This window comes from Scyliorhinus torazame, chromosome 17, assembly GCF_047496885.1.
Source record: "Scyliorhinus torazame isolate Kashiwa2021f chromosome 17, sScyTor2.1, whole genome shotgun sequence".
NCBI classification, from domain to species: Eukaryota; Metazoa; Chordata; class Chondrichthyes; order Carcharhiniformes; family Scyliorhinidae; genus Scyliorhinus; species Scyliorhinus torazame.
This window is the reverse complement of record NC_092723.1, coordinates 118781458-118807356: the sequence shown is the minus strand read 5'-3', so window position 1 is coordinate 118807356 and position 25899 is coordinate 118781458. Positions and strand designations below refer to the sequence as shown.

The 25899-nt window shown below is 51.0% G+C and overlaps 1 protein-coding gene across 1 annotated transcript in view; it reads right to left on the bottom strand.

Moving 5' to 3' along the window:
* LOC140394107 (cytochrome P450 3A21-like) overlaps positions 1-25899 on the bottom strand; it is a 164696-nt gene that overhangs the window by 50216 nt on the left and 88581 nt on the right. The window contains exons 7-8 of the mRNA XM_072480955.1: positions 15468-15616; positions 1361-1488 (exon numbers count right to left, since the gene is read on the bottom strand). Coding sequence (XP_072337056.1) covers positions 1361-1488; positions 15468-15616 — 277 coding nt within the window. The remainder of the gene's footprint in view (positions 1-1360; positions 1489-15467; positions 15617-25899) is intronic.

Below are 25899 nucleotides of genomic sequence, written 5' to 3'. Positions count from 1 at the left end.
GGAATACACCAATATTCACCACAGCTATATCCACACATTTTTCCACACCAGCAGTGCAGCCAATGACAGCTCATGCTGGACAAACCCAGTATTCAGGCATGCAGCAGCCAGCAGTCTATGCAGCATATTCTCAAACAGGCCAGCATTACGGATTGCCCACTAATGGAATCAAGACCGAAGGAGGACTACCGCAAGTGCAATCTGTACTACAGACTGGATGCCTTAGTTACAGCCCAGGTTTTGCTGCACCCCAGCCTGGCCAGACGGCATATTCCTATCAGATGCAAGGTTCTAGTTCCACACCATCACCAGGTATCTATGCGAGCAGCAATTCTGTTTCCAATTCGACAAGCTTCAACGGTTCTCAGCAGGATCACCCTTCCAGCACAGCACGTGGCCAGAACCAGTATGTACAGTCTTATCCAACTTCAACAAAAGGCACATCCATGACCTCGAATGATACTGTTGATGGTACCTCTTCAACGTCAACGACTTATCAGCTACAAGATGCCATCCGACAGCATCATCACAAACATCGAAAAAAGAAAGGGACTCCAAATCAGACAGGAAAGTGATTTGGCCACTTCTTGGTTCCTGTGGCACAGGGACGTTGATGGCGTTCATAACCAAGAGAGACATTTGACCATGATGATTGATGGTTTTTGGACTCACATGAATGATTTGGACTTATTGTTTAATCACTGTTCCCATGACTTGTATATACCTTACCTTATCTACCTGTTCTTTGTTCAATTTTCTCGAAGTGTGCAGAAAATATGTAACATATAAAAAAGGAGGGATGTGGTGATGTGCATCAATGTAAATACATGTAGGCTAGCTAGACACTAGAGGGAGCACAAGAGACATCACACACTCACACTCAACCAATAGATCAAGTAGATAGGAAACGACCAATGGACATTCACGATACACAAGGAGGTGACACGACCACAAGGGGGCATTACACCAAGCCATATATAAAGGACACCACACACATCATCTGCCTCTTTCCAGTGGAGACAGTCAGTGAGTACAGACACAGGGTTGATTCAATATTACACCCACCACGTGGATTGCAGCAACTGGTTAGTCAGTCTGAGTCGCTATAGAAGGATTAACAGTAGTGGCAAACCCGAGTACGAGAAGTGTAAATAGTTCAATAAACGTGGTGAAGTTATCTCCACGTCTGAACCTTCCTTTGTCAAGTGCACCACAAGGGAGCCGCTTATGTTACACCTACAACATAACAAATCACTAGTTATGAGAAAAAGGCAGAAAGAAAATGGTCAGAGTTGAGGGAGGGAGGGAGGCAGAACAGGTGTAGGAACTCAAATCATTTAACGGGTGATTTAACACTCACAGTGTGCACTCCTTTTTGTCTCTTTGCCTTCATACTTGCCAAAGCGTTCATGAAAAATTCATTTGACTCTCTAGATACGATGCCCAATCCAAGCTTGTCCAGGATTGGAATGGTAACAGGAAAAATAGCTGGAATTACAAAAAAAAAATCAAAAATCAGAGATAAGAAAGAGTAGTAACCTTGCACTTAGATAACAGGATGTGAGCAACACTAGCCAGTACAGCATGCCCATTTAAACTGCCCTCGAGGTTGTGTTGCTGCCACTGTCGCAATTCATCTGGTGTAGGTACAGCCAAAAATAATGCTATTGGATTGGATTTGTTTCTTGTCACGAGTACCGAGGTACAGTGAAAAGTATTTTTCTGCGAGTAGCTCAACAGATCATTAAGTACATGGAAAGAAAAGGAAAGAAAAGAAAATACATAATAGGGCAACACAAGGTACACAATGTAACTAGATAACACCAGCATTGGGTGAAGCAATCAGGGATGTAGTGTTAATGAGGTCAGTTCATAACTGGGTCGTTTCGGAGTCTGGTGACAGTGGGGAAGAAGCTGTTTTTGAATATGTTCGTGAGTGGGGAGGGACTGCCAGGATTTTGTTCCCATCACAGTGAAATTCCATGTTAGAAGCGTGGGAGGCTTGGAGCGAAACTTGCCGGTGGTGATGTTCCCACATTCCTGGCACCATTGTCCTTCTAGGTGGTAGGGATTGTGGGTTTGAAAGGTGTTCGGGGAAACACAAAAGACAGGTTGCACCCAGTAAGGCTCCAGAAACAGAAACGTAATAAAGACCAGACACCATTTTAGTGATATGGTTTGAGAGAGATGTTCATTCTACCTAAAAATAGTCCTGAGATCTTTTACACCTAAATGAAAAGGCATAAGGAGCATTTCATCGGAGAGATGGTACCTCTGACAGTGAACTGCAGTGTTCCCCTGTATTGTACTGAAGCAGTGTGGGACAGCGCAGTGTTCCCCTGTATTGTACTGAAGCAGTGTGGGACAGCGCAGTGTTCCCCTGCATTGTACTGAAGCAGTGTGGGACAGCGCAGTGTTCACCTGCATTGTACTGAAGCAGTGTGGGACAGCGCAGTGTTCCCCTGTATTGTACTGAAGCAGTGTGGGACAGCGCAGTGTTCACCTGCATTGTACTGAAGCAGTGTGGGACAGCGCAGTGTTCACCTGCATTGTACTGAAGCAGTGTGGGACAGCGCAGTGTTCCCCTGTATTGTACTGAAGCAGTGTGGGACAGCGCAGTGTTCACCTGCATTGTACTGAAGCAGTGTGGGACAGCGCAGTGTTCCCCTGCATTGTACTGAAGCAGTGTGGGACAGCGCAGTGTTCCCCTGCATTGTACAGAAGCAGTTTGAGTCAGCGCAGTGTTCCCCTGTACTGTACTGAAGCAGTTTGGGCCAGCGCAGTGTTCCCCTGTACTGTACTGAAGCAGTTTCGGTCACGTGGTGTTTCCCTGTACTCTCCTGAAGCAGTGTGGGTCAGTGCAGTGTTCCCCTGTACTGTACTGAAGCAGTTTGGGTCAGCGCAGTGTTCCCCTGTACTGTACTGAAGCAGTGTGGGTCAGCGCAGTGTTCCCCTGTACTGTACTGAAGCAGTTTGGGTCAGCGCAGTGTTGCCCTGGACTGTACTGAAGCAGTTTGGGTCAGCGCAGTGTTCCCCTGTACTGTACTGAAGCAGTGTGGGTCAGCGCAGTGTTCCCCTGTACTGTACTGAAGCAGTTTGGGTCAGCGCAGTGTTGCCCTGTACTGTACTGAAGCAGTTTGGGTCAGCGCAGTGTTCCCCTGTACTGTACTGAAGCAGTTTGGGTCACGTGGTGTTCCCCTGTACTCTCCGGAAGCAGTGTGACTCAGCGCAGTGTTCCCCTGTATTGTACTGAAGCAGTTTGGGTCAGCGCAGTGTTCCCCTGTACTGTACTGAAGCAGTGTGGGTCAGCGCAGTGTTCCCCTGTATTGTACTGAAGCAGTTTGGGTCACGTGGTGTTCCCCTGTACTCTCCTGAAGCAGTTTGGGTCACGTGGTGTTCCCCTGTACTCTCCTGAAGCAGTTTGGGTCACGTGGTATTCCCCTGTACTGTACTGAAGCAGTGTGGGACAGCGCAGTGTTCCCCTGTACTGTACTGAAGCAGTTTGGGTCAGCGCAGTGTTCCCCTGTACTGTACTGAAGCAGTTTGGGTCAGCGCAGTGTTCTCCTGTACTGTACTGAAGCATTGTGGGACAGCGCAGTGTTCCCCTGTACTGTACTGAAGCAGTGTGGGTCAGCGCAGTGTTCCCCTGTACTGTACTGAAGCAGTGTGGGTCAGCGCAGTGTTCCCCTGTACTGTACTGAAGCAGTGTGGGTCAGCGCAGTGTTCCCCTGTACTGTACTGAAGCAGTTTGGGTCAGCGCAGTGTTCCCCTGTACTGTACTGAAGCAGTGTGGGTCAGCGCAGAGTTCCCCTGTATTGTACTGAAGCAGTTTGGGTCATGTGGTGTTCCCCTGTACTGTACTGAAGCAGTGTGGGTCAGCGCAGTGTTCCCCTGTACTGTACTGAAGCAGTTTGGGTCAGCGCAGTGTTCCCCTGTACTGTACTGAAGCAGTGTGGGTCACGTGGTGTTCCCCTGTACTGTACTGAAGCAGTGTGGGTCAGCGCAGTGTTGCCCTGTACTGTACTGAAGCAGTGTGGGTCAGCGCAGTGTTCCCCTGTACTGTACTGAAGCAGTTTGGGTCATGTGGTGTTCCCCTGTACTGTACTGAAGCAGTTTGGGTCAGCGCAGTGTTCCCCTGTACTGTACTGAAGCAGTGTGGGTCAGCGCAGTGTTCCCCTGTACTGTACTGAAGCAGTGTGGGTCAGCGCAGTGTTCCCCTGTACTGTACTAAAGCAGTGTGGGTCAGCGCAGAGTTCCCCTGTACTGTACTGAAGCAGTTTGGGTCATGTGGTGCTCCCCTGTACTGTACTGAAGTAGTTTGGGTCAGCGCAGTGTTCCCCTGTACTGTACTGAAGCAGTTTGGGTCATGTGGTGTTCCCCTGTACTGTACTGAAGCAGTTTGGGTCAGCGCAGTGTTCCCCTGTACTGTACTGAAGCAGTGTGGGTCAGCACAGTGTTCCCCTGTACTGTACTGAAGCAGTTTGGGTCAGCGCAGTGTTCCCCTGTACTGTACTGAAGCAGTTTGGGTCAGCGCAGTGTTCCCCTGTACTGTACTGAAGCAGTTTGGGTCAGCGCAGTGTTCCCCTGTACTGTACTGAAGCAGTTGGGTCAGCGCAGTGTTCCCCTGTACTGTACTGAAGCAGTGTGGGACAGCGCAGTGTTCCCCTGTACTGTACTGAAGCAGTTTGGGTCAGCGCAGTGTTCCCCTGTACTGTACTGAAGCAGTGTGGGACAGCGCAGTGTTCCCCTGTACTGTACTGAAGCAGTTGGGTCAGCGCAGTGTTCCCCTGTACTGTACTGAAGCAGTTTGGGTCATGTGGTGCTCCCCTGTACTGTACTGAAGCAGTTTGGGTCAGCGCAGTGTTCCCCTGTACTGTACTGAAGCAGTTTGGGTCATGTGGTGTTCCCCTGTACTGTACTGAAGCAGTGTGGGTCAGCACAGTGTTCCCCTGTACTGTACTGAAGCAGTTTGGGTCAGCGCAGTGTTCCCCTGTACTGTACTGAAGCAGTTTGGGTCAGCGCAGTGTTCCCCTGTACTGTACTGAAGCAGTTTGGGTCAGCGCAGTGTTCCCCTGTACTGTACTGAAGCAGTTTGGGTCAGCGCAGTGTTCCCCTGTACTGTACTGAAGCAGTGTGGGACAGCGCAGTGTTCCCCTGTACTGTACTGAAGCAGTTGGGTCAGCGCAGTGTTCCCCTGTACTGTACTGAAGCAGTTTGGGTCAGCGCAGTGTTCCCCTGTACTGTACTGAAGCAGTTTGGGTCAGCGCAGTGTTCCCCTGTACTGTACTTAAGCAGTTTGGGTCAGCGCAGTGTTCCCCTGTACTGTACTGAAGCAGTGTGGGTCAGCGCAGTGTTCCCCTGTACTGTACTGAAGCAGTGTGGGTCAGCGCAGTGTTCCCCTGTACTGTACTGAAGCAGTTTGGGTCAGCGCAGTGTTCCCCTGTACTGTACTGAAGCAGTTTGGGTCATGTGGTGTTCCCCTGTACTGTATTGAAGCAGTGTGGGTCAGCGCAGTGTTCCCCTGTACTGTACTGAAGCAGTTTGGGTCAGCGCAGTGTTCCCCTGTACTGTACTGAAGCAGTTTGAGTCAGCGCAGTGTTCCCCTGTATTGTACTGAAGCAGTTTGGGTCAGCGCAGTGTTCCCCTGTACTGTACTGAAGCAGTTTGGGTAAGCGCAGTGTTCCCCTGTACTGTACTGAAGCAGTTTGGGTCAGCGCAGTGTTCCCCTGTACTGTACTGAAGCAGTTTGGGTCAGCGCAGTGTTCCCCTGTACTGTACTGAAGCAGTTTGGGTCAGCGCAGTGTTCCCCTGTACTGTACTGAAGCAGTGTGGGACAGCGCAGTGTTCCCCTGTACTGTACTGAAGCAGTTGGGTCAGCGCAGTGTTCCCCTGTACTGTACTGAAGCAGTTTGGGTCAGCGCAGTGTTCCCCTGTACTGTACTGAAGCAGTTTGGGTCAGCGCAGTGTTCCCCTGTACTGTACTTAAGCAGTTTGGGTCAGCGCAGTGTTCCCCTGTACTGTACTGAAGCAGTGTGGGTCAGCGCAGTGTTCCCCTGTACTGTACTGAAGCAGTGTGGGTCAGCGCAGTGTTCCCCTGTACTGTACTGAAGCAGTTTGGGTCAGCGCAGTGTTCCCCTGTACTGTACTGAAGCAGTTTGGGTCATGTGGTGTTCCCCTGTACTGTATTGAAGCAGTGTGGGTCAGCGCAGTGTTCCCCTGTACTGTACTGAAGCAGTTTGGGTCAGCGCAGTGTTCCCCTGTACTGTACTGAAGCAGTTTGAGTCAGCGCAGTGTTCCCCTGTATTGTACTGAAGCAGTTTGGGTCAGCGCAGTGTTCCCCTGTACTGTACTGAAGCAGTTTGGGTCAGCGCAGTGTTCCCCTGTACTGTACTGAAGCAGTTTGGGTCAGCGCAGTGTTCCCCTGTATTGTACTGAAGCAGTTTGGGTCAGCGCAGGGTTCCCCTGTACTGTACTGAAGCAGTTTGGGTCATGTGGTGTTCCCCTGTATTGTACTGAAGCAGTTTGAGTCAGCGCAGTGTTCCCCTGTACTGTACTGAAGCAGTTTGGGTCAGCGCAGTGTTCCCCTGTACTGTACTGAAGCAGTTTGGGACAGCGCAGTGTTCCCCTGTACTGGACTGAAGCAGTTTGGGTCAGCGCAGTGTTCCCCTGTACTGTACTGAAGCAGTTTGGGTCATGTGGTGTTCTCCTGTACTGTACTGAAGCAGTGTGGGTCAGCGCAGTGTTCCCCTGTACTGTACTGAAGCAGTTTGGGTCATGTGCTGTTCCCCTGTACTGTACTGAAGCAGTGTGGGTCAGCGCAGAGTTCCCCTGTATTGTACTGAAGCAGTTTGGGTCATGTGGTGTTCCCCTGTACTGTACTGAAGCAGTGTGGGTCAGCGCAGTGTTCCCCTGTACTGTACTGAAGCAGTTTGGGTCAGCGCAGTGTTCCCTAGTACTGTACTGAAGCAGTGTGGGTCACGTGGTGTTCCCCTGTACTGTACTGAAGCAGTGTGGGTCAGCGCAGTGTTCCCCTGTACTGTACTGAAGCAGTGTGGGTCAGCGCAGTGTTGCCCTGTACTGTACTGAAGCAGTGTGGGTCAGCGCAGTGTTCCCCTGTACTGTACTGAAGCAGTTTGGGTCATGTGGTGTTCCCCTGTACTGTACTGAAGCAGTTTGGGTCAGCGCAGTGTTCCCCTGTACTGTACTGAAGCAGTGTGGGTCAGCATGGTGTTCCCCTGTACTGTACTGAAGCAGTGTGGGTCAGCGCAGAGTTCCCCTGTACTGTACTGAAGCAGTTTGGGTCATGTGGTGTTCCCCTGTACTGTACTGAAGCAGTGTGGGTCAGCGCAGTGTTCCCCTGTACTGTACTGAAGCAGTTTGGGTCATGTGGTGTTCCCCTGTACTGTACTGAAGCAGTTTGGGTCAGCGCAGTATTCCCCTGTACTGTACTGAAGCAGTTTGGGTCAGCGCAGTGGTCCCCTGTACTGTACTGAAGCAGTTTGGGTCAGCGCAGTGTTCCCCTGTACTGTACTGAAGCAGTTTGGGTCAGCGCAGTGTTCCCCTGTACTGTACTGAAGCAGTTTGGGTCAGCGCAGTGTTCCCCTGTACTGGGCTGAAGCAGTGTGGGACAGCGCAGTGTTCCCCTGTACTGTACTGAAGCAGTTTGGGTCATGTGGTGTTCCCCTGTACTGTACTGAAGCAGTTTGGGTCAGCGCAGTGTTCCCCTGTACTGTACTGAAGCAGTTTGGGTCATGTGGTGTTCCCCTGTACTGTACTGAAGCAGTGTGGGTCAGCGCAGTGTTCCCCTGTACTGTACTGAAGCAGTGTGGGTCAGCGCAGTGTTCCCCTGTACTGTACTGAAGCAGTGTGGGTCAGCGCAGTGTTCCCCTGTACTGTACTGAAGCAGTGTGGGTCAGCGCAGTATTCCCCTGTACTGTACTGAAGCAGTTTGGGACAGCGCAGTGTTCCCCTGTACTGTACTGAAGCAGTTTGGGTCAGCGCAGTGTTTCCCTGTACTGTACTGAAGCAGTTTGGGTCATGTGGTGTTCCCCTGTACTGTACTGAAGCAGTGTGGGTCAGCGCAGTGTTCCCCTGTACTGTACTGAAGCAGTTTGGGTCAGCGCAGTGTTCCCCTGTACTGTACTGAAGCAGTTTGGGTCAGCGCAGTGTTCCCCTGTACTGTACTGAAGCAGTTTGGGTCATGTGGTGTTCCCCTGTACTGTACTGAAGCAGTGTGGGTCAGCGCAGTGTTCCCCTGTACTGTACTGAAGCAGTGTGGGTCAGCGCAGTGTTCCCCTGTACTGTACTGAAGCAGTGTGGGTCAGCGCAGTGTTCCCCTGTACTGTACTGAAGCAGTGTGGGTCAGCGCAGTGTTCCCCTGTACTGTAGTGAAGCAGTTTGGGTCAGCTCAGTGTTCCCCTGTACTGTACTGAAGCAGTTTGGGTCAGCGCAGTGTTCCCCTGTACCGTACTGAAGCAGTTTGGGTCATGTGGTGTTCCCCTGTACTGTACTGAAGCAGTGTGGGTCAGCGCAGTGTTCCCCTGTACTGTACTGAAGCAGTTTGGGTCAGCGCAGTGTTCCCCTGTACTGTACTGAAGCAGTTTGGGTCAGCGCAGTGTTCCCCTGTACCGTACTGAAGCAGTTTGGGTCATGTGCTGTTCCCCTGTATTGTACTGAAGCAGTGTGGGTCACGTGGTGTTCCCTTGTACTGTACTGAAGCAGTTTGGGTCATGTGGTATTCCCCTGTACTGTACTGAAGCAGTTTGGGTCAGCGCAGTGTTCCCCTGTACTGTACTGAAGCAGTGTGGGTCAGCGCAGTGTTCCCCTGTACTGTACTGAAGCAGTGTGGGTCAGCGCAGTGTTCCCCTGTACTGTACTGAAGCAGTTTGGGTCAGCGCAGTGTTCCCCTGTACTGTACTGAAGCAGTTTGGGTCAGCGCAGTGTTCCCCTGTACTGTACTGAAGCAGTTTGGGTCAGCGCAGTGTTCCCCTGTACTGTACTGAAGCAGTGTGGGTCAGCGCAGTGTTCCCCTGTACTGTACTGAAGCAGTTTGGGTCAGCGCAGTGTTCCCCTGTACTGTACTGAAGCAGTTTGGGTCAGCGCAGTGTTCCCCTGTACTGTACTGAAGCAGTTTGGGTCACGCGGTGTTCCCCTGTATTGTACTGAAGCAGTTTGGGTCAGCGCAGTGTTCCCCTGTACTGTACTGAAGCAGTTTGGGTCAGCGCAGTGTTCCCCTGTACTGTACTGAAGCAGTTTGGGTCAGCGCAGTGTTCCCCTGTACTGTACTGAAGCAGTGTGGGTCAGCGCAGTGTTCCCCTGTACTGTACTGAAGCAGTGTGGGTCAGCGCAGTGTTCCCCTGTACTGTACTGAAGCAGTTTGGGTCAGCGCAGTGTTCCCCTGTACTGTACTGAAGCAGTTTGGGACAGCGCAGTGTTCCCCTGTACTGTACTGAAGCAGTGTGGGACAGCGCAGTGTTCCTCTGTACTGTACTGAAGCAGTTTGGGACAGCGCAGTGTTCCTCTGTACTGTACTGAAGCAGTGTGGGTCAGCGCAGTGTTCCCCTGTATTGTACTGAAGCAGTTTGGGTCACGCGGTGTTCCCCTGTACTGTACTGAAGCAGTTTGGGTCAGCGCAGTGTTCCCCTGTATTGTACTGATGCAGTGTGGGTCAGCGCACTGTTCCCCTGTACTGTACTGAAGCAGTTTGGGTCACGCGGTGTTCCCCTGTACTGTACTGAAGCAGTTTGGGACAGCGCAGTGTTCCCCTGTACTGTACTGAAGCAGTGTGGGTCAGCGCAGTGTTCCCCTGTACTGTACTGAAGCAGTGTGGGTCAGCGCAGTGTTCCCTGTATTGTACTGAAGCAGTTTGGGTCAGCGCAGTGTTCCCCTGTACTGTACTGAAGCAGTTTGGGTCACGCGGTGTTCCCCTGTACTGTACTGAAGCAGTTTGGGACAGCGCAGTGTTCCCCTGTACTGTACTGAAGCAGTGTGGGTCAGTGCAGTGTTCCCCTGTACTGTACTGAAGCAGTTTGGGTCACGCGGTGTTCCCCTGTACTGTACTGAAGCAGTGTGGGTCAGCGCAGTGTTCCCCTGTACTGTACTGAAGCAGTGTGGGACAGCGCAGAGTTCCCCTGTACTGTACTGAAGCAGTTCGGGTCATGTGGTGTTCCCCTGTACTGTACTGAAGCAGTTTGGGACAGCGCAGTGTTCCCCCGTACTGTACTGAAGCAGTTTGGGTCAGCGCAGTGTTCCCCTGTACTGTACTGAAGCAGTTTGGGTCAGCGCAGTGTTCCCCTGTACTGTACTGAAGCAGTTTGGGTCATGTGGTGTTTCCCTGTACTGTACTGAAGCAGTGTGGGTCAGCGCAGTGTTCCCCTGTACTGTACTGAAGCAGTGTGGGTCAGTGCAGTGTTCCCCTGTACTGTACTGAAGCAGTGTGGGTCAGCGCAGTGTTCCCCTGTACTGTACTGAAGCAGTTTGGGTCAGCGCAGTGTTCCCCTGTACTGTACTGAAGCAGTTTGGGACAGCGCAGTGTTCCCCTGTACTGTACCGAAGCAGTTTGGGTCAGCGCAGTGTTTCCCTGTACTGTACTGAAGCAGTGTGGGTCAGCGCAGTGTTCCCCTGTACTGTACTGAAGCAGTGTGGGACAGCGCAGAGTTCCCCTGTACTGTACTGAAGCAGTTCGGGTCATGTGGTGTTCCCCCGTACTGTACTGAAGCAGTTTGGGTCAGCGCAGTGTTCCCCTGTACTGTACTGAAGCAGTTTGGGTCAGCGCAGTGTTCCCCTGTACTGTACTGAAGCAGTTTGGGTCATGTGGTGTTTCCCTGTACTGTACTGAAGCAGTGTGGGTCAGCGCAGTGTTCCCCTGTACTGTACTGAAGCAGTGTGGGTCAGTGCAGTGTTCCCCTGTACTGTACTGAAGCAGTGTGGGTCAGCGCAGTGTTCCCCTGTACTGTACTGAAGCAGTTTGGGTCAGCGCAGTGTTCCCCTGTACTGTACTGAAGCAGTTTGGGACAGCGCAGTGTTCCCCTGTACTGTACCGAAGCAGTTTGGGTCAGCGCAGTGTTTCCCTGTACTGTACTGAAGCAGTGTGGGTCAGCGCAGTGTTCCCCTGTACTGTACTGAAGCAGTGTGGGACAGCGCAGAGTTCCCCTGTACTGTACTGAAGCAGTTCGGGTCATGTGGTGTTCCCCCGTACTGTACTGAAGCAGTTTGGGTCAGCGCAGTGTTCCCCTGTACTGTACTGAAGCAGTTTGGGTCAGCGCAGTGTTCCCTGTACTGTACTGAAGCAGTTTGGGTCATGTGTTGTTTCCCTGTACTGTACTGAAGCAGTGTGGGTCAGCGCAGTGTTCCCCTGTACTGTACTGAAGCAGTGTGGGTCAGTGCAGTGTTCCCCTGTACTGTACTGAAGCAGTGTGGGTCAGCGCAGTGTTCCCCTGTACTGTACTGAAGCAGTTTGGGTCAGCGCAGTGTTCCCCTGTACTGTACTGAAGCAGTGTGGGTCAGTGCAGTGTTCCCCTGTACTGTACTGAAGCAGTTTGGGTCAGCGCAGTGCTCCCCTGTACTGTACTGAAGCAGTTTGGGTCAGCGCAGTGTTCCCCTGTACTGTACTGAAGCAGTGTGGGTCAGCGCAGTGTTCCCCTGTACTGTACTGAAGCAGTGTGGGTCAGCGCAGTGTTCCCCTGTACTGTACTGAAGCAGTGTGGGTCAGCGCAGTGTTCCCCTGTACTGTACTGAAGCAGTTTGGGTCAGCGCAGTGTTCCCCTGTACTGTACTGAAGCAGTTTGGGTCAGCGCAGTGTTCCCCTGTACTGTCTGAAGCAGTGTGGGTCAGCAGGGTGTTCCCCTGTACTGTACTGAAGCAGTGTGGGACAGCGCAGTGTTCCCCTGTACTGTACTTAAGCAGTGTGGGTCAGCGCAGTGTTCCCAGGTACTGTACTGAAGCAGTTTGGGTCATGTGGTGTTCCCCTGTACTGTACTGAAGCAGTTTGGGTCAGCGCAGTGTTCCCCTGTACTGTACTGAAGCAGTTTGGGTCAGCGCAGTGTTCCCCTGTACTGTACTGAAGCAGTTTGGGTCAGCATGGTGTTTCCCTGTACTGTACTGAAGCAGTGTGGGTCAGCACAGTGTTCCCCTGTACTGTCTGAAGCAGTGTGGGTCTGCGCAGTGTTCCCCTGTACTGTACTGAAGCAGTTTGGGTCAGCGCAGTGTTCCCCTGTACTGTACTGAAGCAGTGTGGGACAGTGCAGTGTTCCCCTGTACTGTACTGAAGCAGTGTGGGTCAGCGCAGTGTTCCCCTGTACTGTACTGAAGCAGTGTGGGTCAGCGCAGTGTTCCCCTGTACTGTACTGAAGCAGTGTGGGTCAGCGCAGTGTTCCCCTGTACTGTACTGAAGCAGTGTGGGTCACGTGGTGTTTCCCTGTACTGTACTGAAGCAGTGTGGGTCACGTGGTGTTCCCCTGTACTGTACTGAAGCAGTGTGGGTCACGTGGTGTTCCCCTGTACTGTACTGAAGCAGTGTGGGTCAGCGCAGTGTTCCCCTGTACTGTACTGAAGCGTTGTGGGACAGCGCAGTGTTCCCCTGTACTGTACTGAAGCAGTGTGGGTCAGCGCAGTGTTCCCCTGTACTGTACTGAAGCAGTGTGGGTCACGTGGTGTTCCCCTGTACTGTACTGAAGCAGTGTGGGTCACGTGGTGTTCCCCTGTACTGTACTGAAGCAGTGTGGGTCAGCACAGTGTTCCCCTGTATTGTACTGAAGCGTTGTGGGACAGCGCAGTGTTCCCCTGTACTGTACTGAAGCAGTGTGGGTCAGCGCAGTGTTCCCCTGTACTGTACTGAAGCAGTGTGGGTCACGTGGTGTTCCCCTGTACTGTACTGAAGCAGTGTGGGTCAGCGCAGTGTTCCTCTGTACTGTACTGAAGCAGTGTGGGCCACGTGGTGTTTCCCTGTACTGTACTGAAGCAGTGTGGGTCACGTGGTGTTTCCCTGTACTGTACTGAAGCAGTGTGGGTCAGCGCAGTGTTTCCCTGTACTGTACTGAAGCAGTGTGGGTCAGCGCAGTGTTCCCCTGTACTGTACTGAAGTATCAGTCTGAAACATGTGCTTATGTATCTGAGTGGACCGTGAATCCACAAAGTCAGATGCAATTGTTACTGCTGAGACTGTTTCCAAATTTCTCCAGACTTTTCTCATGATTATTTTTCCATTCCACCGCCCCTCTAACCAAGACACACAAATTTACATCACAGTTGGAGAACAGCTCTTTGAAAGAGTAGGCCAAGGCCAATCCCACTGTCCTGCTCTTTTACTATGGTCCCATTTGTTCCCATGCTTTCATACATTGGATATTATTATTGCTGACAAGGCCAGCATATATCCAGTCCCAATTGTTCTTGAGACAGTATTTGTGAACTACCTACTTGAACTGTTTGTCTCTGTGTGGGGTATGTGGTAGGTACAACCATAGTACTGTTAAGGAGGGAGTTCCAGAATTTGGTCTAGTGACAGTGAAGGAATAGTGCATAGTTCCACGTCAGAATAGTGTGTGACTCATCAGGGAATGTTACCCATGCTTCCGCTGTCCATGTCCTTCTCAATAGTAGAGCTCAAAGGATTTAATAGCTGCTGTTGAAGGAGTGCTGACAAGTTGCTGCAGTGCATCTTGTAGATGGTACACATCGGTACCACTGTGTGCCAGTGGTGGAGGGAGTGAATATTTAAGGTTGTGGGTGGGGTGCTGATCAAGTGGGCTGCTTCGTCTTGGATGGAATCAAGTACCTTCAGTGTTGTTTGAGTTGCATGCACCCAGGCAAGTGGAGAAGATGGACACCCCTGACTTCTGCAGTGTAGATGGAGGGCATGCTTTGGGGAGCCTGGAATTGAGTTGTTATGGAATTCCCAGCCTCAGCCCTGCTATTTTAGCCACAGTATTTATATGTTTGGTACGGTCCAGTTTCTGATCAATGTTAACTACCAGAATGTTGGTGATGAGGGAGATATTCAGCAATGATAATGCCATTGAATGTCAAGGGCAGAAAGTTTAGACACTCTCTTGTTAGAGATAATTATAGCCTGGCAGGAATATTACAATATTTAATTAATTTTAATTAGAAATGAATAGAAGGGGCTACTTGTTCCATTGTATTTAATAATGACTTTCTTACTTTCTTTCAGGTTTTTTTAATGTACAATATATTATGTGTAAAACATTGTCAATATGCATATTACTGTTTATATTTGATAATTTAATAAAATGTTTATTTAAAAAAGAAATGAATATGGGGTTAGATTCTCCACCCCACCGCGCCACATTCCGGTTTTACCCGACGGCGGGTGGTCCGTCACGCCGGCCGATCAATGGACTTTCCCATTGTGGGGCAGCCCCACGCCATCGGGAAACCCCCGGGCTGCCGGCAAAATGGAGCACCCCACCGGTGGAGAATCCAGCCCATGGTTTCTGCTCAAACCACGCTCTCAGATCCTGGGCGACATTCTCCGACCCCCCGCGTGAATCCTGCCCCCGCCGGTTGCCGAAGTCTCCGGCACCAGAGATTCGGCGGGGGCAGGAATCGCGCCGCGCCGGTTGGCGGGCCCCCCCGCTTGATTCTCTGGCCCGGATGGGCCGAAGTCCCGCCGATAAATTGCCTGTCCCGCCGGCGTAAATTGAACCACCTACCTTACCGGTGGGACAAGGCGGCACGGGCGGGCTCCGGGGTCCTGGGGGGGGCGCGGGGCGATCTGGCCCCGGGGGGTGCCCCCACGGTGGCCTGGCCCGCGATCGAGGCCCACCGATCCGCAGGCGGGCCTGTGCCGTGGGGGCACTCTTTCCCTTCCGTCTCCACCACGGTCTCCACCATGGCGGAGGCGGAAGAGACTCCCTCCACTGCGCATGCGTGGGAAACTGTCAGCGGCCGCTGACGCTCCCGCGCATGCGCCGCCCGGAGATGTCATTTCCGCGCCAGCTGGCGGGGCACCAAAGGCCTTTTCTGCCAGCTGGCGGGGCGGAAATTCCTCCGGCGTCGGCCTAGCCCCTCAAGGTTGGGGTTCGGCCCCCAAAGATGCGGAGCATTCCGCACCTTTGGGGCGGCGCGATGCCCGTCTGATTGGCGCGGTTTTGGGCGCCAGTCGGCGGACATCACGCTGTTTCCGGAGAATTTTGCCCCCTATTCCCATTATGCTCTGGTGCATGGACCGAAAAACTTCGAACCAGTTTGAGAAAACTGTCGAGGAAAGACACCTCATTGGAGCAGATTTAGATGTAGCAGGACATCCAATAGAGTCTGCAGTTAGACCTGCCCCATATTCTTTCTACCCAAAAAAGACTTGCCCACCAAGCAGCTGGAAGCACCAACAGCGAACACCAGGAAAACAGGGCTCCTGGGGTCAACAGAACGGCCAACGGGTATCTCTTTAATAAAAAACCATCTACCCTAACTCAACTGAAATAAAGGAAAACATTTTAATCGCTTACCAGCAAGGAGAAATACAGGGTTGAAGATGTTTGATGATATTAGTTTCTTGATGTTGCTAACAAACGGATCATTGGGGTTGTTGATGGAGTTGACGTCCACACTGAATGAAGTGCTGGTGATCACGTCCATGCTGTACGTTCCAAAGATACTGACGGAGGAGAAAAGTTTTGTGAACCAACTGTAACAGCTGAAGGAAAAAAAGACTTGGCCACTTGTTAGCGAAGACATGGGCATGAATTACTGGCCACGTCCCGTCGGAGCCGGGAAGGGACGTGGTTGGTAAATCCTGCCAAAGGCCTCTTCCGCGATTCCTGGCGGTTGTGACGCCTTGCGAGATCTAGCAAGATCTCGCGAGACGGTGCGATCTGGATCCCACCCATTCATAGTTAAGTGAGCTTACTTAATCTGCCAATGCCAGATCTAACCCACTCCTTGGATCTACCGGCCTTGATGAGGAGATCCTAGTTGGGCACCACAAGCTAAAAATCACACAAGCTGTTAAATTCCCAAAGAGATAAAACTACTGATGAGAAACCAGTGGCTGGATTCTCCGGTCCTGAGACTAAGTGTTGATGCCAGGGCAGGATTTGTGGACTTTCACAACAGCAAAACTGCCGTCGAACCTGGACCAATTCAGCAACTGTTGAGGGGCTAGCATCGGTGCCACATGGAACACAAGATTTCAATGAAAAACGGTACGGGATTCGCCGGGTCCGTGATTGACACTCGGGAGGCTGACAAGCTGCAGTCGCCATATACACATTACATTCCCCCACACACGCTCATCCCAGCCAACAAGAATAGCTGGGTTACAGTCAGGGGGAAAAAAACAAACAGGCAGACAGTGCAGGGATCCCTCGTGGCCGTTCCCCTTCAAAACAAGTATACCGTTTTGGATGCTGTTGGGGGGGGTGACCTACCGGGGGAAGGCCCTAGCGGCCAGGTCTCTGGCACTGAGTCTGGCTCTGGGGCTCAGAAGGGAAGGGGGGAGAATAGAAAAGCAATAGTTGTAGGAGATTCAATGGTTAGGGGAATAGATAGGAGATTCTGTGGTCGCGAGCGAGACTCCCGGAAGGTATGTTGCCTCCCGGGTGCCAGGGCCAGGGATGTCTCGGGTCGTGTCTTCAGGATCCTTAAGGGGAAGGGTGAGCAGCCAGAAGTCGTGATGCACGTTGGTACCAACGACATAGGTAGGAAAAGGGGTGTGGAGGTAATAAACAAGTTTAGGGAGTTAGGCTGGAAGTTAAAAGCCAGGACAGACAGAGTTGTCATCTCTGGTTTGTTGCCGGTGCCACGTGATAGCGAGGCTAGGAATAGGGAGAGAGTGCAGTTGAACACGTGGCTGCAGGAATGGTGTAGGAGGGAGGGCTTCAGGTATTTGGATAATTGGAGCGCATTCTGGGGAAGGTGGGACCTGTACAAGCAGGACGGGTTGCATCTGAACCAGAGGGGCACCAATATCCTGGGAGGGAGGTTTTCTAGTACTCTTCGGGAGGGTTTAAACTAATTTGGCAGGGGAATGGGAACCGGATTTGTAGTCCAGCAACTAAGGTAGCCGATATTCAGGATGTCAAAGCATGTAATGAGGCAGTGGGGAAGGGAACACTGACAAAGGAGAGTACTTGCAGGCACGGAGATGGGTTGAAGTGTGTATACTTCAACGCAAGAAGCATCAGGAATAAGGTGGGTGAACTTAAGGCATGGATCGGTACTTGGGACTACGATGTGGTGGCCATCACGGAAACTTGGATAGAAGAGGGGCAGAAATGGTTGTTGGAGGTCCCTGGTTATAGATGGTTCAATAAGATAGGGAGGGTGGTAAAAGAGGTGCGGGGGGGGGGGGGGGGGGTGGCATTGTTAATTAGAGATAATATGACAGCTGCAGAAAGGCAGTTCGAGGAGTATCACCCTAATGAGGTAGTATGGGTTGAAGTCAGAAATAGGAAAGGAGCAGTCACCTTGTTAGGAGTTTTCTATAGGCCCCCCAATAGTAGCAGAGATGTGGAGGAACAGATTGGGAAACAGATTTTGGAAAGGTGCAGAAGTCACAGGGTAGTAGTCATGGGTGACTTTAACTTCCCAAATATTTAGATCAAATAGTTTGGATGGGGTGGTGTTTGTGCAGTGTGTCCAGGAAGCTTTTCTAACACAGTATGTAGATTGTCCGACCAGAGGAGGGGCAATATTGGATTTAGTACTTGGTAATGAACCAGGGCAAGTGATAGATTTGTTAGTGGGGGAGCATTTTGGAGATAGTGACCACAATTCTGTGACTTTCACTTTAGTAATGGAGAGGGATAGGTGCGTGCAACAGGGCAAGGTTTACAATTGGGGGAAGGGTAAATACGATGTTGTCAGACAAGAATTGAAGTGCATAAGTTGGGAACATAGGCTGTCAGGGAAGGACACAAGTGAAATGTGGAACTTGTTCAAGAAACAGGTACTACGTGTTCTTGACATGTATGTCCCTGTCAGGCAGGGAAGAGATGGTCGAGTGAGGGAACCATCGTTGACAAGAGAGGTTGAATGTCTTGTTGAGAGGAAAAAGGAGACTTATGTAAGGCTGAGGAAACAAGGTTCAGACAGGGCATTGGAGGGATACAAGATAGCCAGGAGGGAACTGAAGAAAGTGATTAGGAGAGCTAAGAGAGGGCATGAACAATCTTTGGCGGGTAGGATCAAGGAAAACCCCAAGGCCTTTTACACATATGTGAGAAATATGAGAATGACTAAAGCGAGGGTAGGTCCGATCAAGGACAGTAGCGGGAGATTGTGTATTGAGTCTGAAAAGATAGGAGAGGTCTTGAACGAGTACTTTTCTTCTGTATTTACAAATGAGAGGGGCGATATTGTTGGAGAGGACAGTGTGAAACAGATTGGTAAGCTCGAGGAGATACTTGTTAGGAAGGAAGATGTGTTGGGCATTTTGAAAAACTTGAGGATAGACAAGACAATTCCCCCGGGCCTGACGGGATATATCCAAGGATTCTATGGGAAGCAAGAGATGAAATTGCAGAGCCGTTGGCAATGATTTTTTCGTCCTCACTGTCAACAGGGGTGGTACCAGGGGATTGAAGAGTGGCGAATGTCGTGCCCCTGTTCAAAAAAGGGACTAGGGATAACCCTGGGAATTACAGGCCAGTTAGTCTTACTTCGGTGGTAGGCAAAGTAATGGAAAGGGTACTGAGGGATAGGATTTCTGAGCATCTGGAAAGACACTGCTTGATTAGGGATAGTCAGCACGGATTTATGAGGGGTAGGTCTTGCCTTACAAGTCTTATTGAATTCTTTGAGGAGGTGACCAAGCATGTGGATGAAGGTAAAGCAGTGGATGTAGTGTACATGGATTTTAGTAAGGCATTTGATAAGGTTCTCCATGGTAGGCTTCTGCAGAAAGTAAGGAGGCATGGGATAGTGGGAAATTTGGCCAGTTGGATAACGAACTGGCTAACCGATAGAAGTCAGAGAGTGGTGGTGGATGGCAAATATTCAGCCTGGATCCCAGTTACCAGTGGCGTACCGCAGGGATCAGTTCTGGGTCTTCTGCTGTTTGTGATTTTCATTAATGACTTGGATGAGGGAGTTGAAGGGTGGGTCAGTAAATTTGCAGACGATACGAAGATTGGTGGAGTTGTGGATAGTAAGGAGGGCTGTTGTCGGCTGCAAAGAGACATAGATAGGATGCAGAGCTGGGCTGAGAAGTGGCAAATGGAGTTTAATGCAGAAAAGTGTGAGGTGATTCATTTTGGAAGGAGTAACAGGATTACAGAGTACTGGCTAATGGTAAGATTCTTGGTAGTGTGGATGAGCAGAGAGATTTTGGTGTCCATGTACATAGATCCCTGAAAGTTGCCACCCAGGTTGATAGGGCTGTTAAGAAGGTGTACGGTGTGTTAGCTTTTATTGGTAGAGGGATTGAGTTTCGGAGCCATGAGGTCATGTTGCAGCTGTACAAAACTCTGGTGCGGCCGCATTTGGAGTATTGCGTGCAGTTCTGGTTGCCGCATTATTGGAAGGATGTGCAAGCATTGGAAAGGGTGCAGAGGAGATTTACCAGGATGTTGCCTGGTATGGAGGGAAGATCTTATGAGGAAAGGCTGAGGGACTTGAGGCTGTTTTCATTAGAGAGAAGGTTAAGAGGTGACTTATTAGAGGCATACAAGATGATCAGAGGATTAGATAGGGTGGACAGTGAGAGCCTTTTTCCTCGGATGGTGATGGCTAGCATGAGGGGACATAGCTTTGAATTGAGGGGAGATAGATATAGGACAGATGTCAGAGGTTGGTTCTTTACTCAGAGAGTAGTAAGGGTGTGGAATGCCCTGCCTGCAACAGTAGTGGACTCGCCAACACTAAGGGCATTTAAATGGTCATTGGATAAACATTTGGATGATAATGGAATAGTGTAGATGAGCTTTAGAGTGGTTTCACAGGTCGGAGCAACATCGAGGGCCGAAGGGCCTGTACTGTGCTGTAATGTTCTATTGTTCATTGGCTTTCTGTTTATCCTTAGACCAATGAGAATGGTGGCATTGCTGGATCTGGTTCTGGGAATGAGGTGGGCCAAGTGTCAGTAAGGGACCATTTAGGGGGTAGTGATCATTGTATCATAAGGGTTATGTTAATAAGAAAATGGACAAGGGTCAGTCCAGAGTAAAAATAATTAATTGGAGTAGGGCCAACTTCAATGGCACGAGAACAGATCTGGCTATGGTAAAGTGGAATCAAAGTTTGACAGGCAAAATTATCAATGAACAATGGGGCTGCCTTACAGAGGAGATAGTTCAGGTTATAGTTATGTTCAGTTGAGATACATTCCCACGACGGGTAATGGTTGGCAAATAAATCCAGAGCTTGATGGATGATGAAAAAGGGAGCGAGTGAGAGTGAGTGACAGAAAGGTGAAGCACAAAAAGGGCACATTTGGTAGATGTCAAGTGGATAATAGAGCCAGGGAGGTCAGAAAAGGCCTTTCAGGACATCGCGTCTGCACCGGTCAAAAGCAATCACCTAAGTTTTCTAATCCCATTTTCCAGTACTTGGCCCAGAGCCTTGGCATCGCAAGTGCATCTAAATACTTCTTAAATGTTCTGAGGGTCTCTGCCTCCACCACCCTTTCAGAGTCCAGAGTCCCACCACCGTCTGGGTGAAAAAGCTTTTCCTCACAATGACCAGGGGACATAGATTTAAGGTAAGGGGCTCTAAACCTCCTGCACCGTACCTTAAATCTATGTCCCCTGGTTAGTGGGGACCACCAAAGGGAAAGGTTTCTGCCTGTCTATTCTATCTATGCCCTTCATAATTTTACATATCTCTATCATGCTTCCCCTCAATCTCCTCTACTCCAAAAAATCAACCCCAGTCTACCCAATCTCTCTTCATAGCAAATACACTCCAACCAGGCAACATCCTGGCAAATCGTATCTGCAACTTTTCCAGTGCTACCACATCCCTCCTATAATGTGGATTCCAGAACTGCACACAATACTCCAGCTGTGGCCTAACCAAAGTTTTATACAATTCCAGCATAACCTCTCTGCTCTTAAACTCTGTGCTTCAGCTAATAAAGGCAAGTATACCATATGTCTTCTTAACCACTTTATCCACCTGCCCTTTTACCTTAAGGGACCAGTATACATGCACACCAAGGTCCCTCTGATCCTTGGTGTTTCCCAGGACACTGCCGTTCATCATGTATTCCCTTGCTTTATTTGCCCTGCTCAAGTGCATCACCTCTCCCTTATCCGGAATGAGAATCAATCTCAAAGTAGACGTTTCAAAGGGGAATTGAAAAAACAAATCAGAAAGGCAGAAAGTATGAGAAGAGGCAGGTAGCTAATATAAAAGGAACTCAGCCTGCTATGGGAAGACGAATAAGAAAAAAAGCTGATATAATGAAAAGTGGGGCCAATTGGGCACCTAAAAAACAAACTTGCACATGAAGGCTCGGGTACCAAATGGGAATGTTGTATGTGTCTTTAAAACGCAAGAACATGACTTCCGGTGGCAGCTATGAAGGAGTAAGTCGCACATTTGGTGGTTCCCGCTCGGGTCGAACAATTGGACCTTTTTCCCTGATTTCTTCCCGGACTTGATTTGAAAAATCAATGACAGAGGCAATTGGGTACTAGATTCCCACATCGGTGCATGGAGAGGAGGACTAGAAGTGCTCGCAAAGGCAGAAACAGACGGACAGAGAAGGCTTGGGCTTAAGCTGCAGTGGGAGAAAGCATGGCGGATGACCGGACCTCTGGCTTGTAGACCCGGCGGACAATGGAGCAGCTGATGCAATTTATCCAGGAGGGCTTCGCCAAGCAGAAGCAGGACGGCTCGGACTCGATTAAAGAGTCAATTGCGCGGCTGGAGCTTAAAATCGGGCGATCCAGAAATAGGAGAAGGCGCTGGCAGACCAGGAGGAACATCAAACTGCAGTGGAGCTGGAGATACTGAGAGACCAGCAGAAAAGGCTCCTGGAAAAGGTGAAGGTGGAGGATCTAGAGAATAGGTCCCGCCGGCAGAACTTGAGAATCGTTGGGCTCCCGGAGGTGTCGGAAGGAGCGGACACTGAGGCATACATAGCGGACATGTTCGAGAAGCTGCTGGAGGATGGGGCATTCTCCCGACCCTTGGAGGTAGACAGGGCTCACGGAGCACTCACGAGGAAGCCGCGAATGGGAGACCCCCCCCTCCCCGAGGGCAATGGTGGTGAGATTCCACAGGTATTTGGATAAGGAGCGTATTTTACAGTGGGCCAAGCAGACACGGAGCTGTAAATGGGAGAATAGTATCCTGCGGATCTATCAGGACCTGAGTGCGGAGGTGGCCAGGAGACGAGCGGGGTTTAACCAGATCAGGTCGACTCTTTTTAAGAAAAAGGTGAAGTTCGGACTGCTGTATCCGGCCCGTCTCTGGGTCATGTACGAGGAACAACATTTTTATTTCGAGTCACCTGAGGAAGCGCTGGACTTCGCGAAAAGGAAAGGGCTGGTGGCGGACTGAGAACTTTTGAACTTTGCTGCAACGTTCATGTTTAAAAAAAGTTTCTCCTTTTTTTGTTTTACGGACGTTACTTGTAATGCCTTCTGTATTGATTTGGGGCCAGTTGCAGAGCTGAGTGAGTTAAAGTTTGCATTTGCACTGTTGAGGGATGGAGATGTGTTTGTTCAGATGCTGGATCTCTTGCTTGGTCTTTCTTTGTTTAACGTTTTTTTTCTGTCGGGCAATTTGTGTTGGGATTGTCATTTGAATTCTGTGTGTATGAGCAGGGAGCGGGGGGGGGAGGTGGGAGAATGTCTGGCGCCAGGGGAGGCGGCCACCAATCTAGCTGGGCGGGCTAGCTCACGGAAGCGTAGTGGGGGGGTGAGCAGATGTCAGGCTTATCAAAGGGTCGATGTACATTGTGCTGTTACAAGGGGGGGAAATGTTCTGCTGACGAGGGAGGGACTCTTGCTGAGGGACTGAGAGGTCGGGGGCAGAGGCTGCCTGGGGGCGGGCCAGTGGAGGCGCGGGGCGCGGGCTGGAGACTGGCCCAAGGAAGGTGATGGCTGATCGGCGAATGGGGGGGGCGATGAGCCCCCCCAACTAGGCTGATCACCTGGAATGAACGAGGGCTAAATGGGCCTTTCAAGAGGGCACGCGTGTTCGCGCATTTGAGAGGACTGAAGGCGGATGTGGTAATGCTGCAGGAGACGCACCTTAGAGTAGCTGACCAGATTAAATTAAGGAAAGGTTGGGGCGGACAGATTTTTCACTCGGGACTGGACTCGAAGACGAGAAGGGTCGTGATCCTGATCAACAAGCGGATGGTGTTTGAGGCGGGAATAATAGTTTCGGATGTGGGAGGTCGGTACATTATGGTCAGTGGGAAATTGGAGGGGGTGCAGGTGGTACTAGAAAATGTGTATGCGCCAAATTGGGATGATGTGGAGTTTATAAAGAGGATGCTGGGGAAGATACCGGACCTGGACTCGCACAAGTTGGTCATGGGAGGGGACTTCAACACAGTTATTGACCCTGGTTTAGACTGGTGAAGCTCAAAAACAGGCAGGGTACCAGCAATGGCACAGGAACTAAAAGCGTTCATGGAGCAGATGGAGGGGGTGGATCCATGGAGATTTGGGCAGCCGAGGGTGAAGGAGTTCTCTTTCTACTCACACGTGCATAAAGTGTACTCCAGGATTGATCTCTTTATTCTGAGCAGGGCCTTACTGAGGTGGGTGGTTGACATGGGGTACTCGACGATCACAATCTCAGACCATGCCCCGCATTGGGTCTGCACATCCTCCCCGTGTGTGCGTGGGTTTCCTCCGGGTGCTCCGGTTTCCTCCCACAGTCCAAAGATGTGCAGGTTAGGTGGATTGGCCATGATAAATTGCCCTTAGTGTCCAAAATTGCCCTTAGTGTTGGGTGGGGTTACTGGGTTATGGGGATGGGGTGGAGATGTTGACCTTGGGTAAGGTGCTCTTTCCAAGAGCCGGTGCAGACTCGATGGGCCGAATGGCCTCCTTCTGCACTGTAAATTCTATGATAACCTATGACCTACTGGTTAGTAAAGACAGTAACCAGCGCCCGCACTGGAGGTTAGACATGGGTCTTTTGGCTGATGAAGGGGTGTGCAGGCGGCTGAGGAAATGTATTCAGAACTACCTGGAAGTCAACGACACGGGGGAAATTTCAGGAGCGATGGTCTGGGAAGCATCGAAAGCAGTGGTTAGAGAGGAGCTGATCTCGATACAGGGCCACAGGGAGCAGGTAAACAGGGCAGAGACGGACTGACTGGTAAAGGAGATACTGCAGGTCGACAGGAGGTATGCGGAGACCCCAGAGACAGGACTTTTAAGGGAACGGCGGAGGCTACAGGCAGAGTTTGGCTTGTTAACCACAGGGAGGGCGGTGGAGCAGCTGAGAAGGGCGAGGGGGGCTATTAATGAGCATGGAGAGAAGGCCAGCAGAATGCTTGCACAGCAGCTTAGAACGAGGGAGGCAGCCAGGCAGGGAGATAGGGAAAGCAAATGACGGAGATGGGAACCTGGGTGGAGACTCAGCAGGGGTGAATAAGGCGTTTAAGGAGTTTTATAGTAGGCTGTATGGGTCGGAACCCCCAACAGGGCCGGAGGGGATGAGGCACTTCCGAGGGGGGCTGAATTTCCCGAAGGTGGTCGGGGAGCTGGTAGTAGGGCTGGGGGCCCCGATTGGGATGGAGGAGATAGCCTGGAGGGTCTGAAGGCCATGCAATCGGGTAAAACCCCGGGGCCGGATGGTGCCCAGTGGAGTTCTATAGAAGGTTCTCTGGGATATTGGGACCTGTGTTGATGAGGATGTTCAATGAGGCAGGGGAGAGAGGGGTGCTTCCCCCGACGATGTCACAGGCCACGATTTCGCTGATCCTATAGCGGGACAAGAACCCGGAGCTGTGTGGGTCCTACAGGCTGATATCCCTATTGAATGTGGATGCTAAACCGCTGGCCAAAGGTTTGTCCTCTAGGATTGAGAATTGTGTTCTGGACGTTATTGGGGAGGATCAGACGGGGTTTGTTAAGGGTAGGCAGCTGGTGGCCAATGTAAGAAGGCTATTAAATGTGATCATGATGCCCCCGGAAGGTAGGGAGGTGGAGGTAGTGGTCGCAATGGATGCAGAGAAGGCCTTTGACTGAGTAGAATGGGAATATCTGTGGGAGGAACTGGGACGGGTTGGATTTGGGCGGGGCTTTATTGACTGGGTCAGGTTGCTGTATCAGGCTCCTGTGACAAGCGTATGGCCGAATAGGACAACATCAGACTATTTCAGACTGCACCGGGGGACGAGATAGGGATGCCCCCTCTCCCCTCTGTTGTTCGCATTAGCCATAGAGCCATTGACAATTGCACTGAGTGCCTCAAGGGGCTGGAGGGGGCTGGTCCGTGGGGGTAGCACAGAGTCTGGCTTTACGCAGATGACCTACTCCTGTATGTATCGGACCCGGCAGAGGGGATAGAAGAAATCATGAGGATTCTGTGGTAATTTGGCCGGTTTTCGGGGTATAAACTAAATATGGGGAAAAGGGAGTTGTTTGTGGTACAGGCGAGGGGGCAGGAGAGGCGATTGGGGGAGCTGCCATTTAGGGTGGTAGGGGGAAGCTTTAGGTATTCTAGTCATCCAAGTGGCGCTGGAATGGAAACGGCTGCACAAACTAAATCTGGCCCGAATAGTAGACCAAATTAAGGACGATTTTCGGAGGTGGGACGCTCTCCCGCTGTCACTAGCTGGGAGGATGCAGACGGTGAAGATGACGGTCCTCCCGAGATTCCTGTTTGTGCTCCAGTGTTTCCCCATCTTTATTCCGCGGTCCTTTTTTAAATGCGTCAACAAAGTGATCACTGGCTTTGTTTGGGCGGGCAAGACCCCGCGAGTAAGGAGGTAGATGCTGGAGCGGAGCCAAACTTCAGTACCTG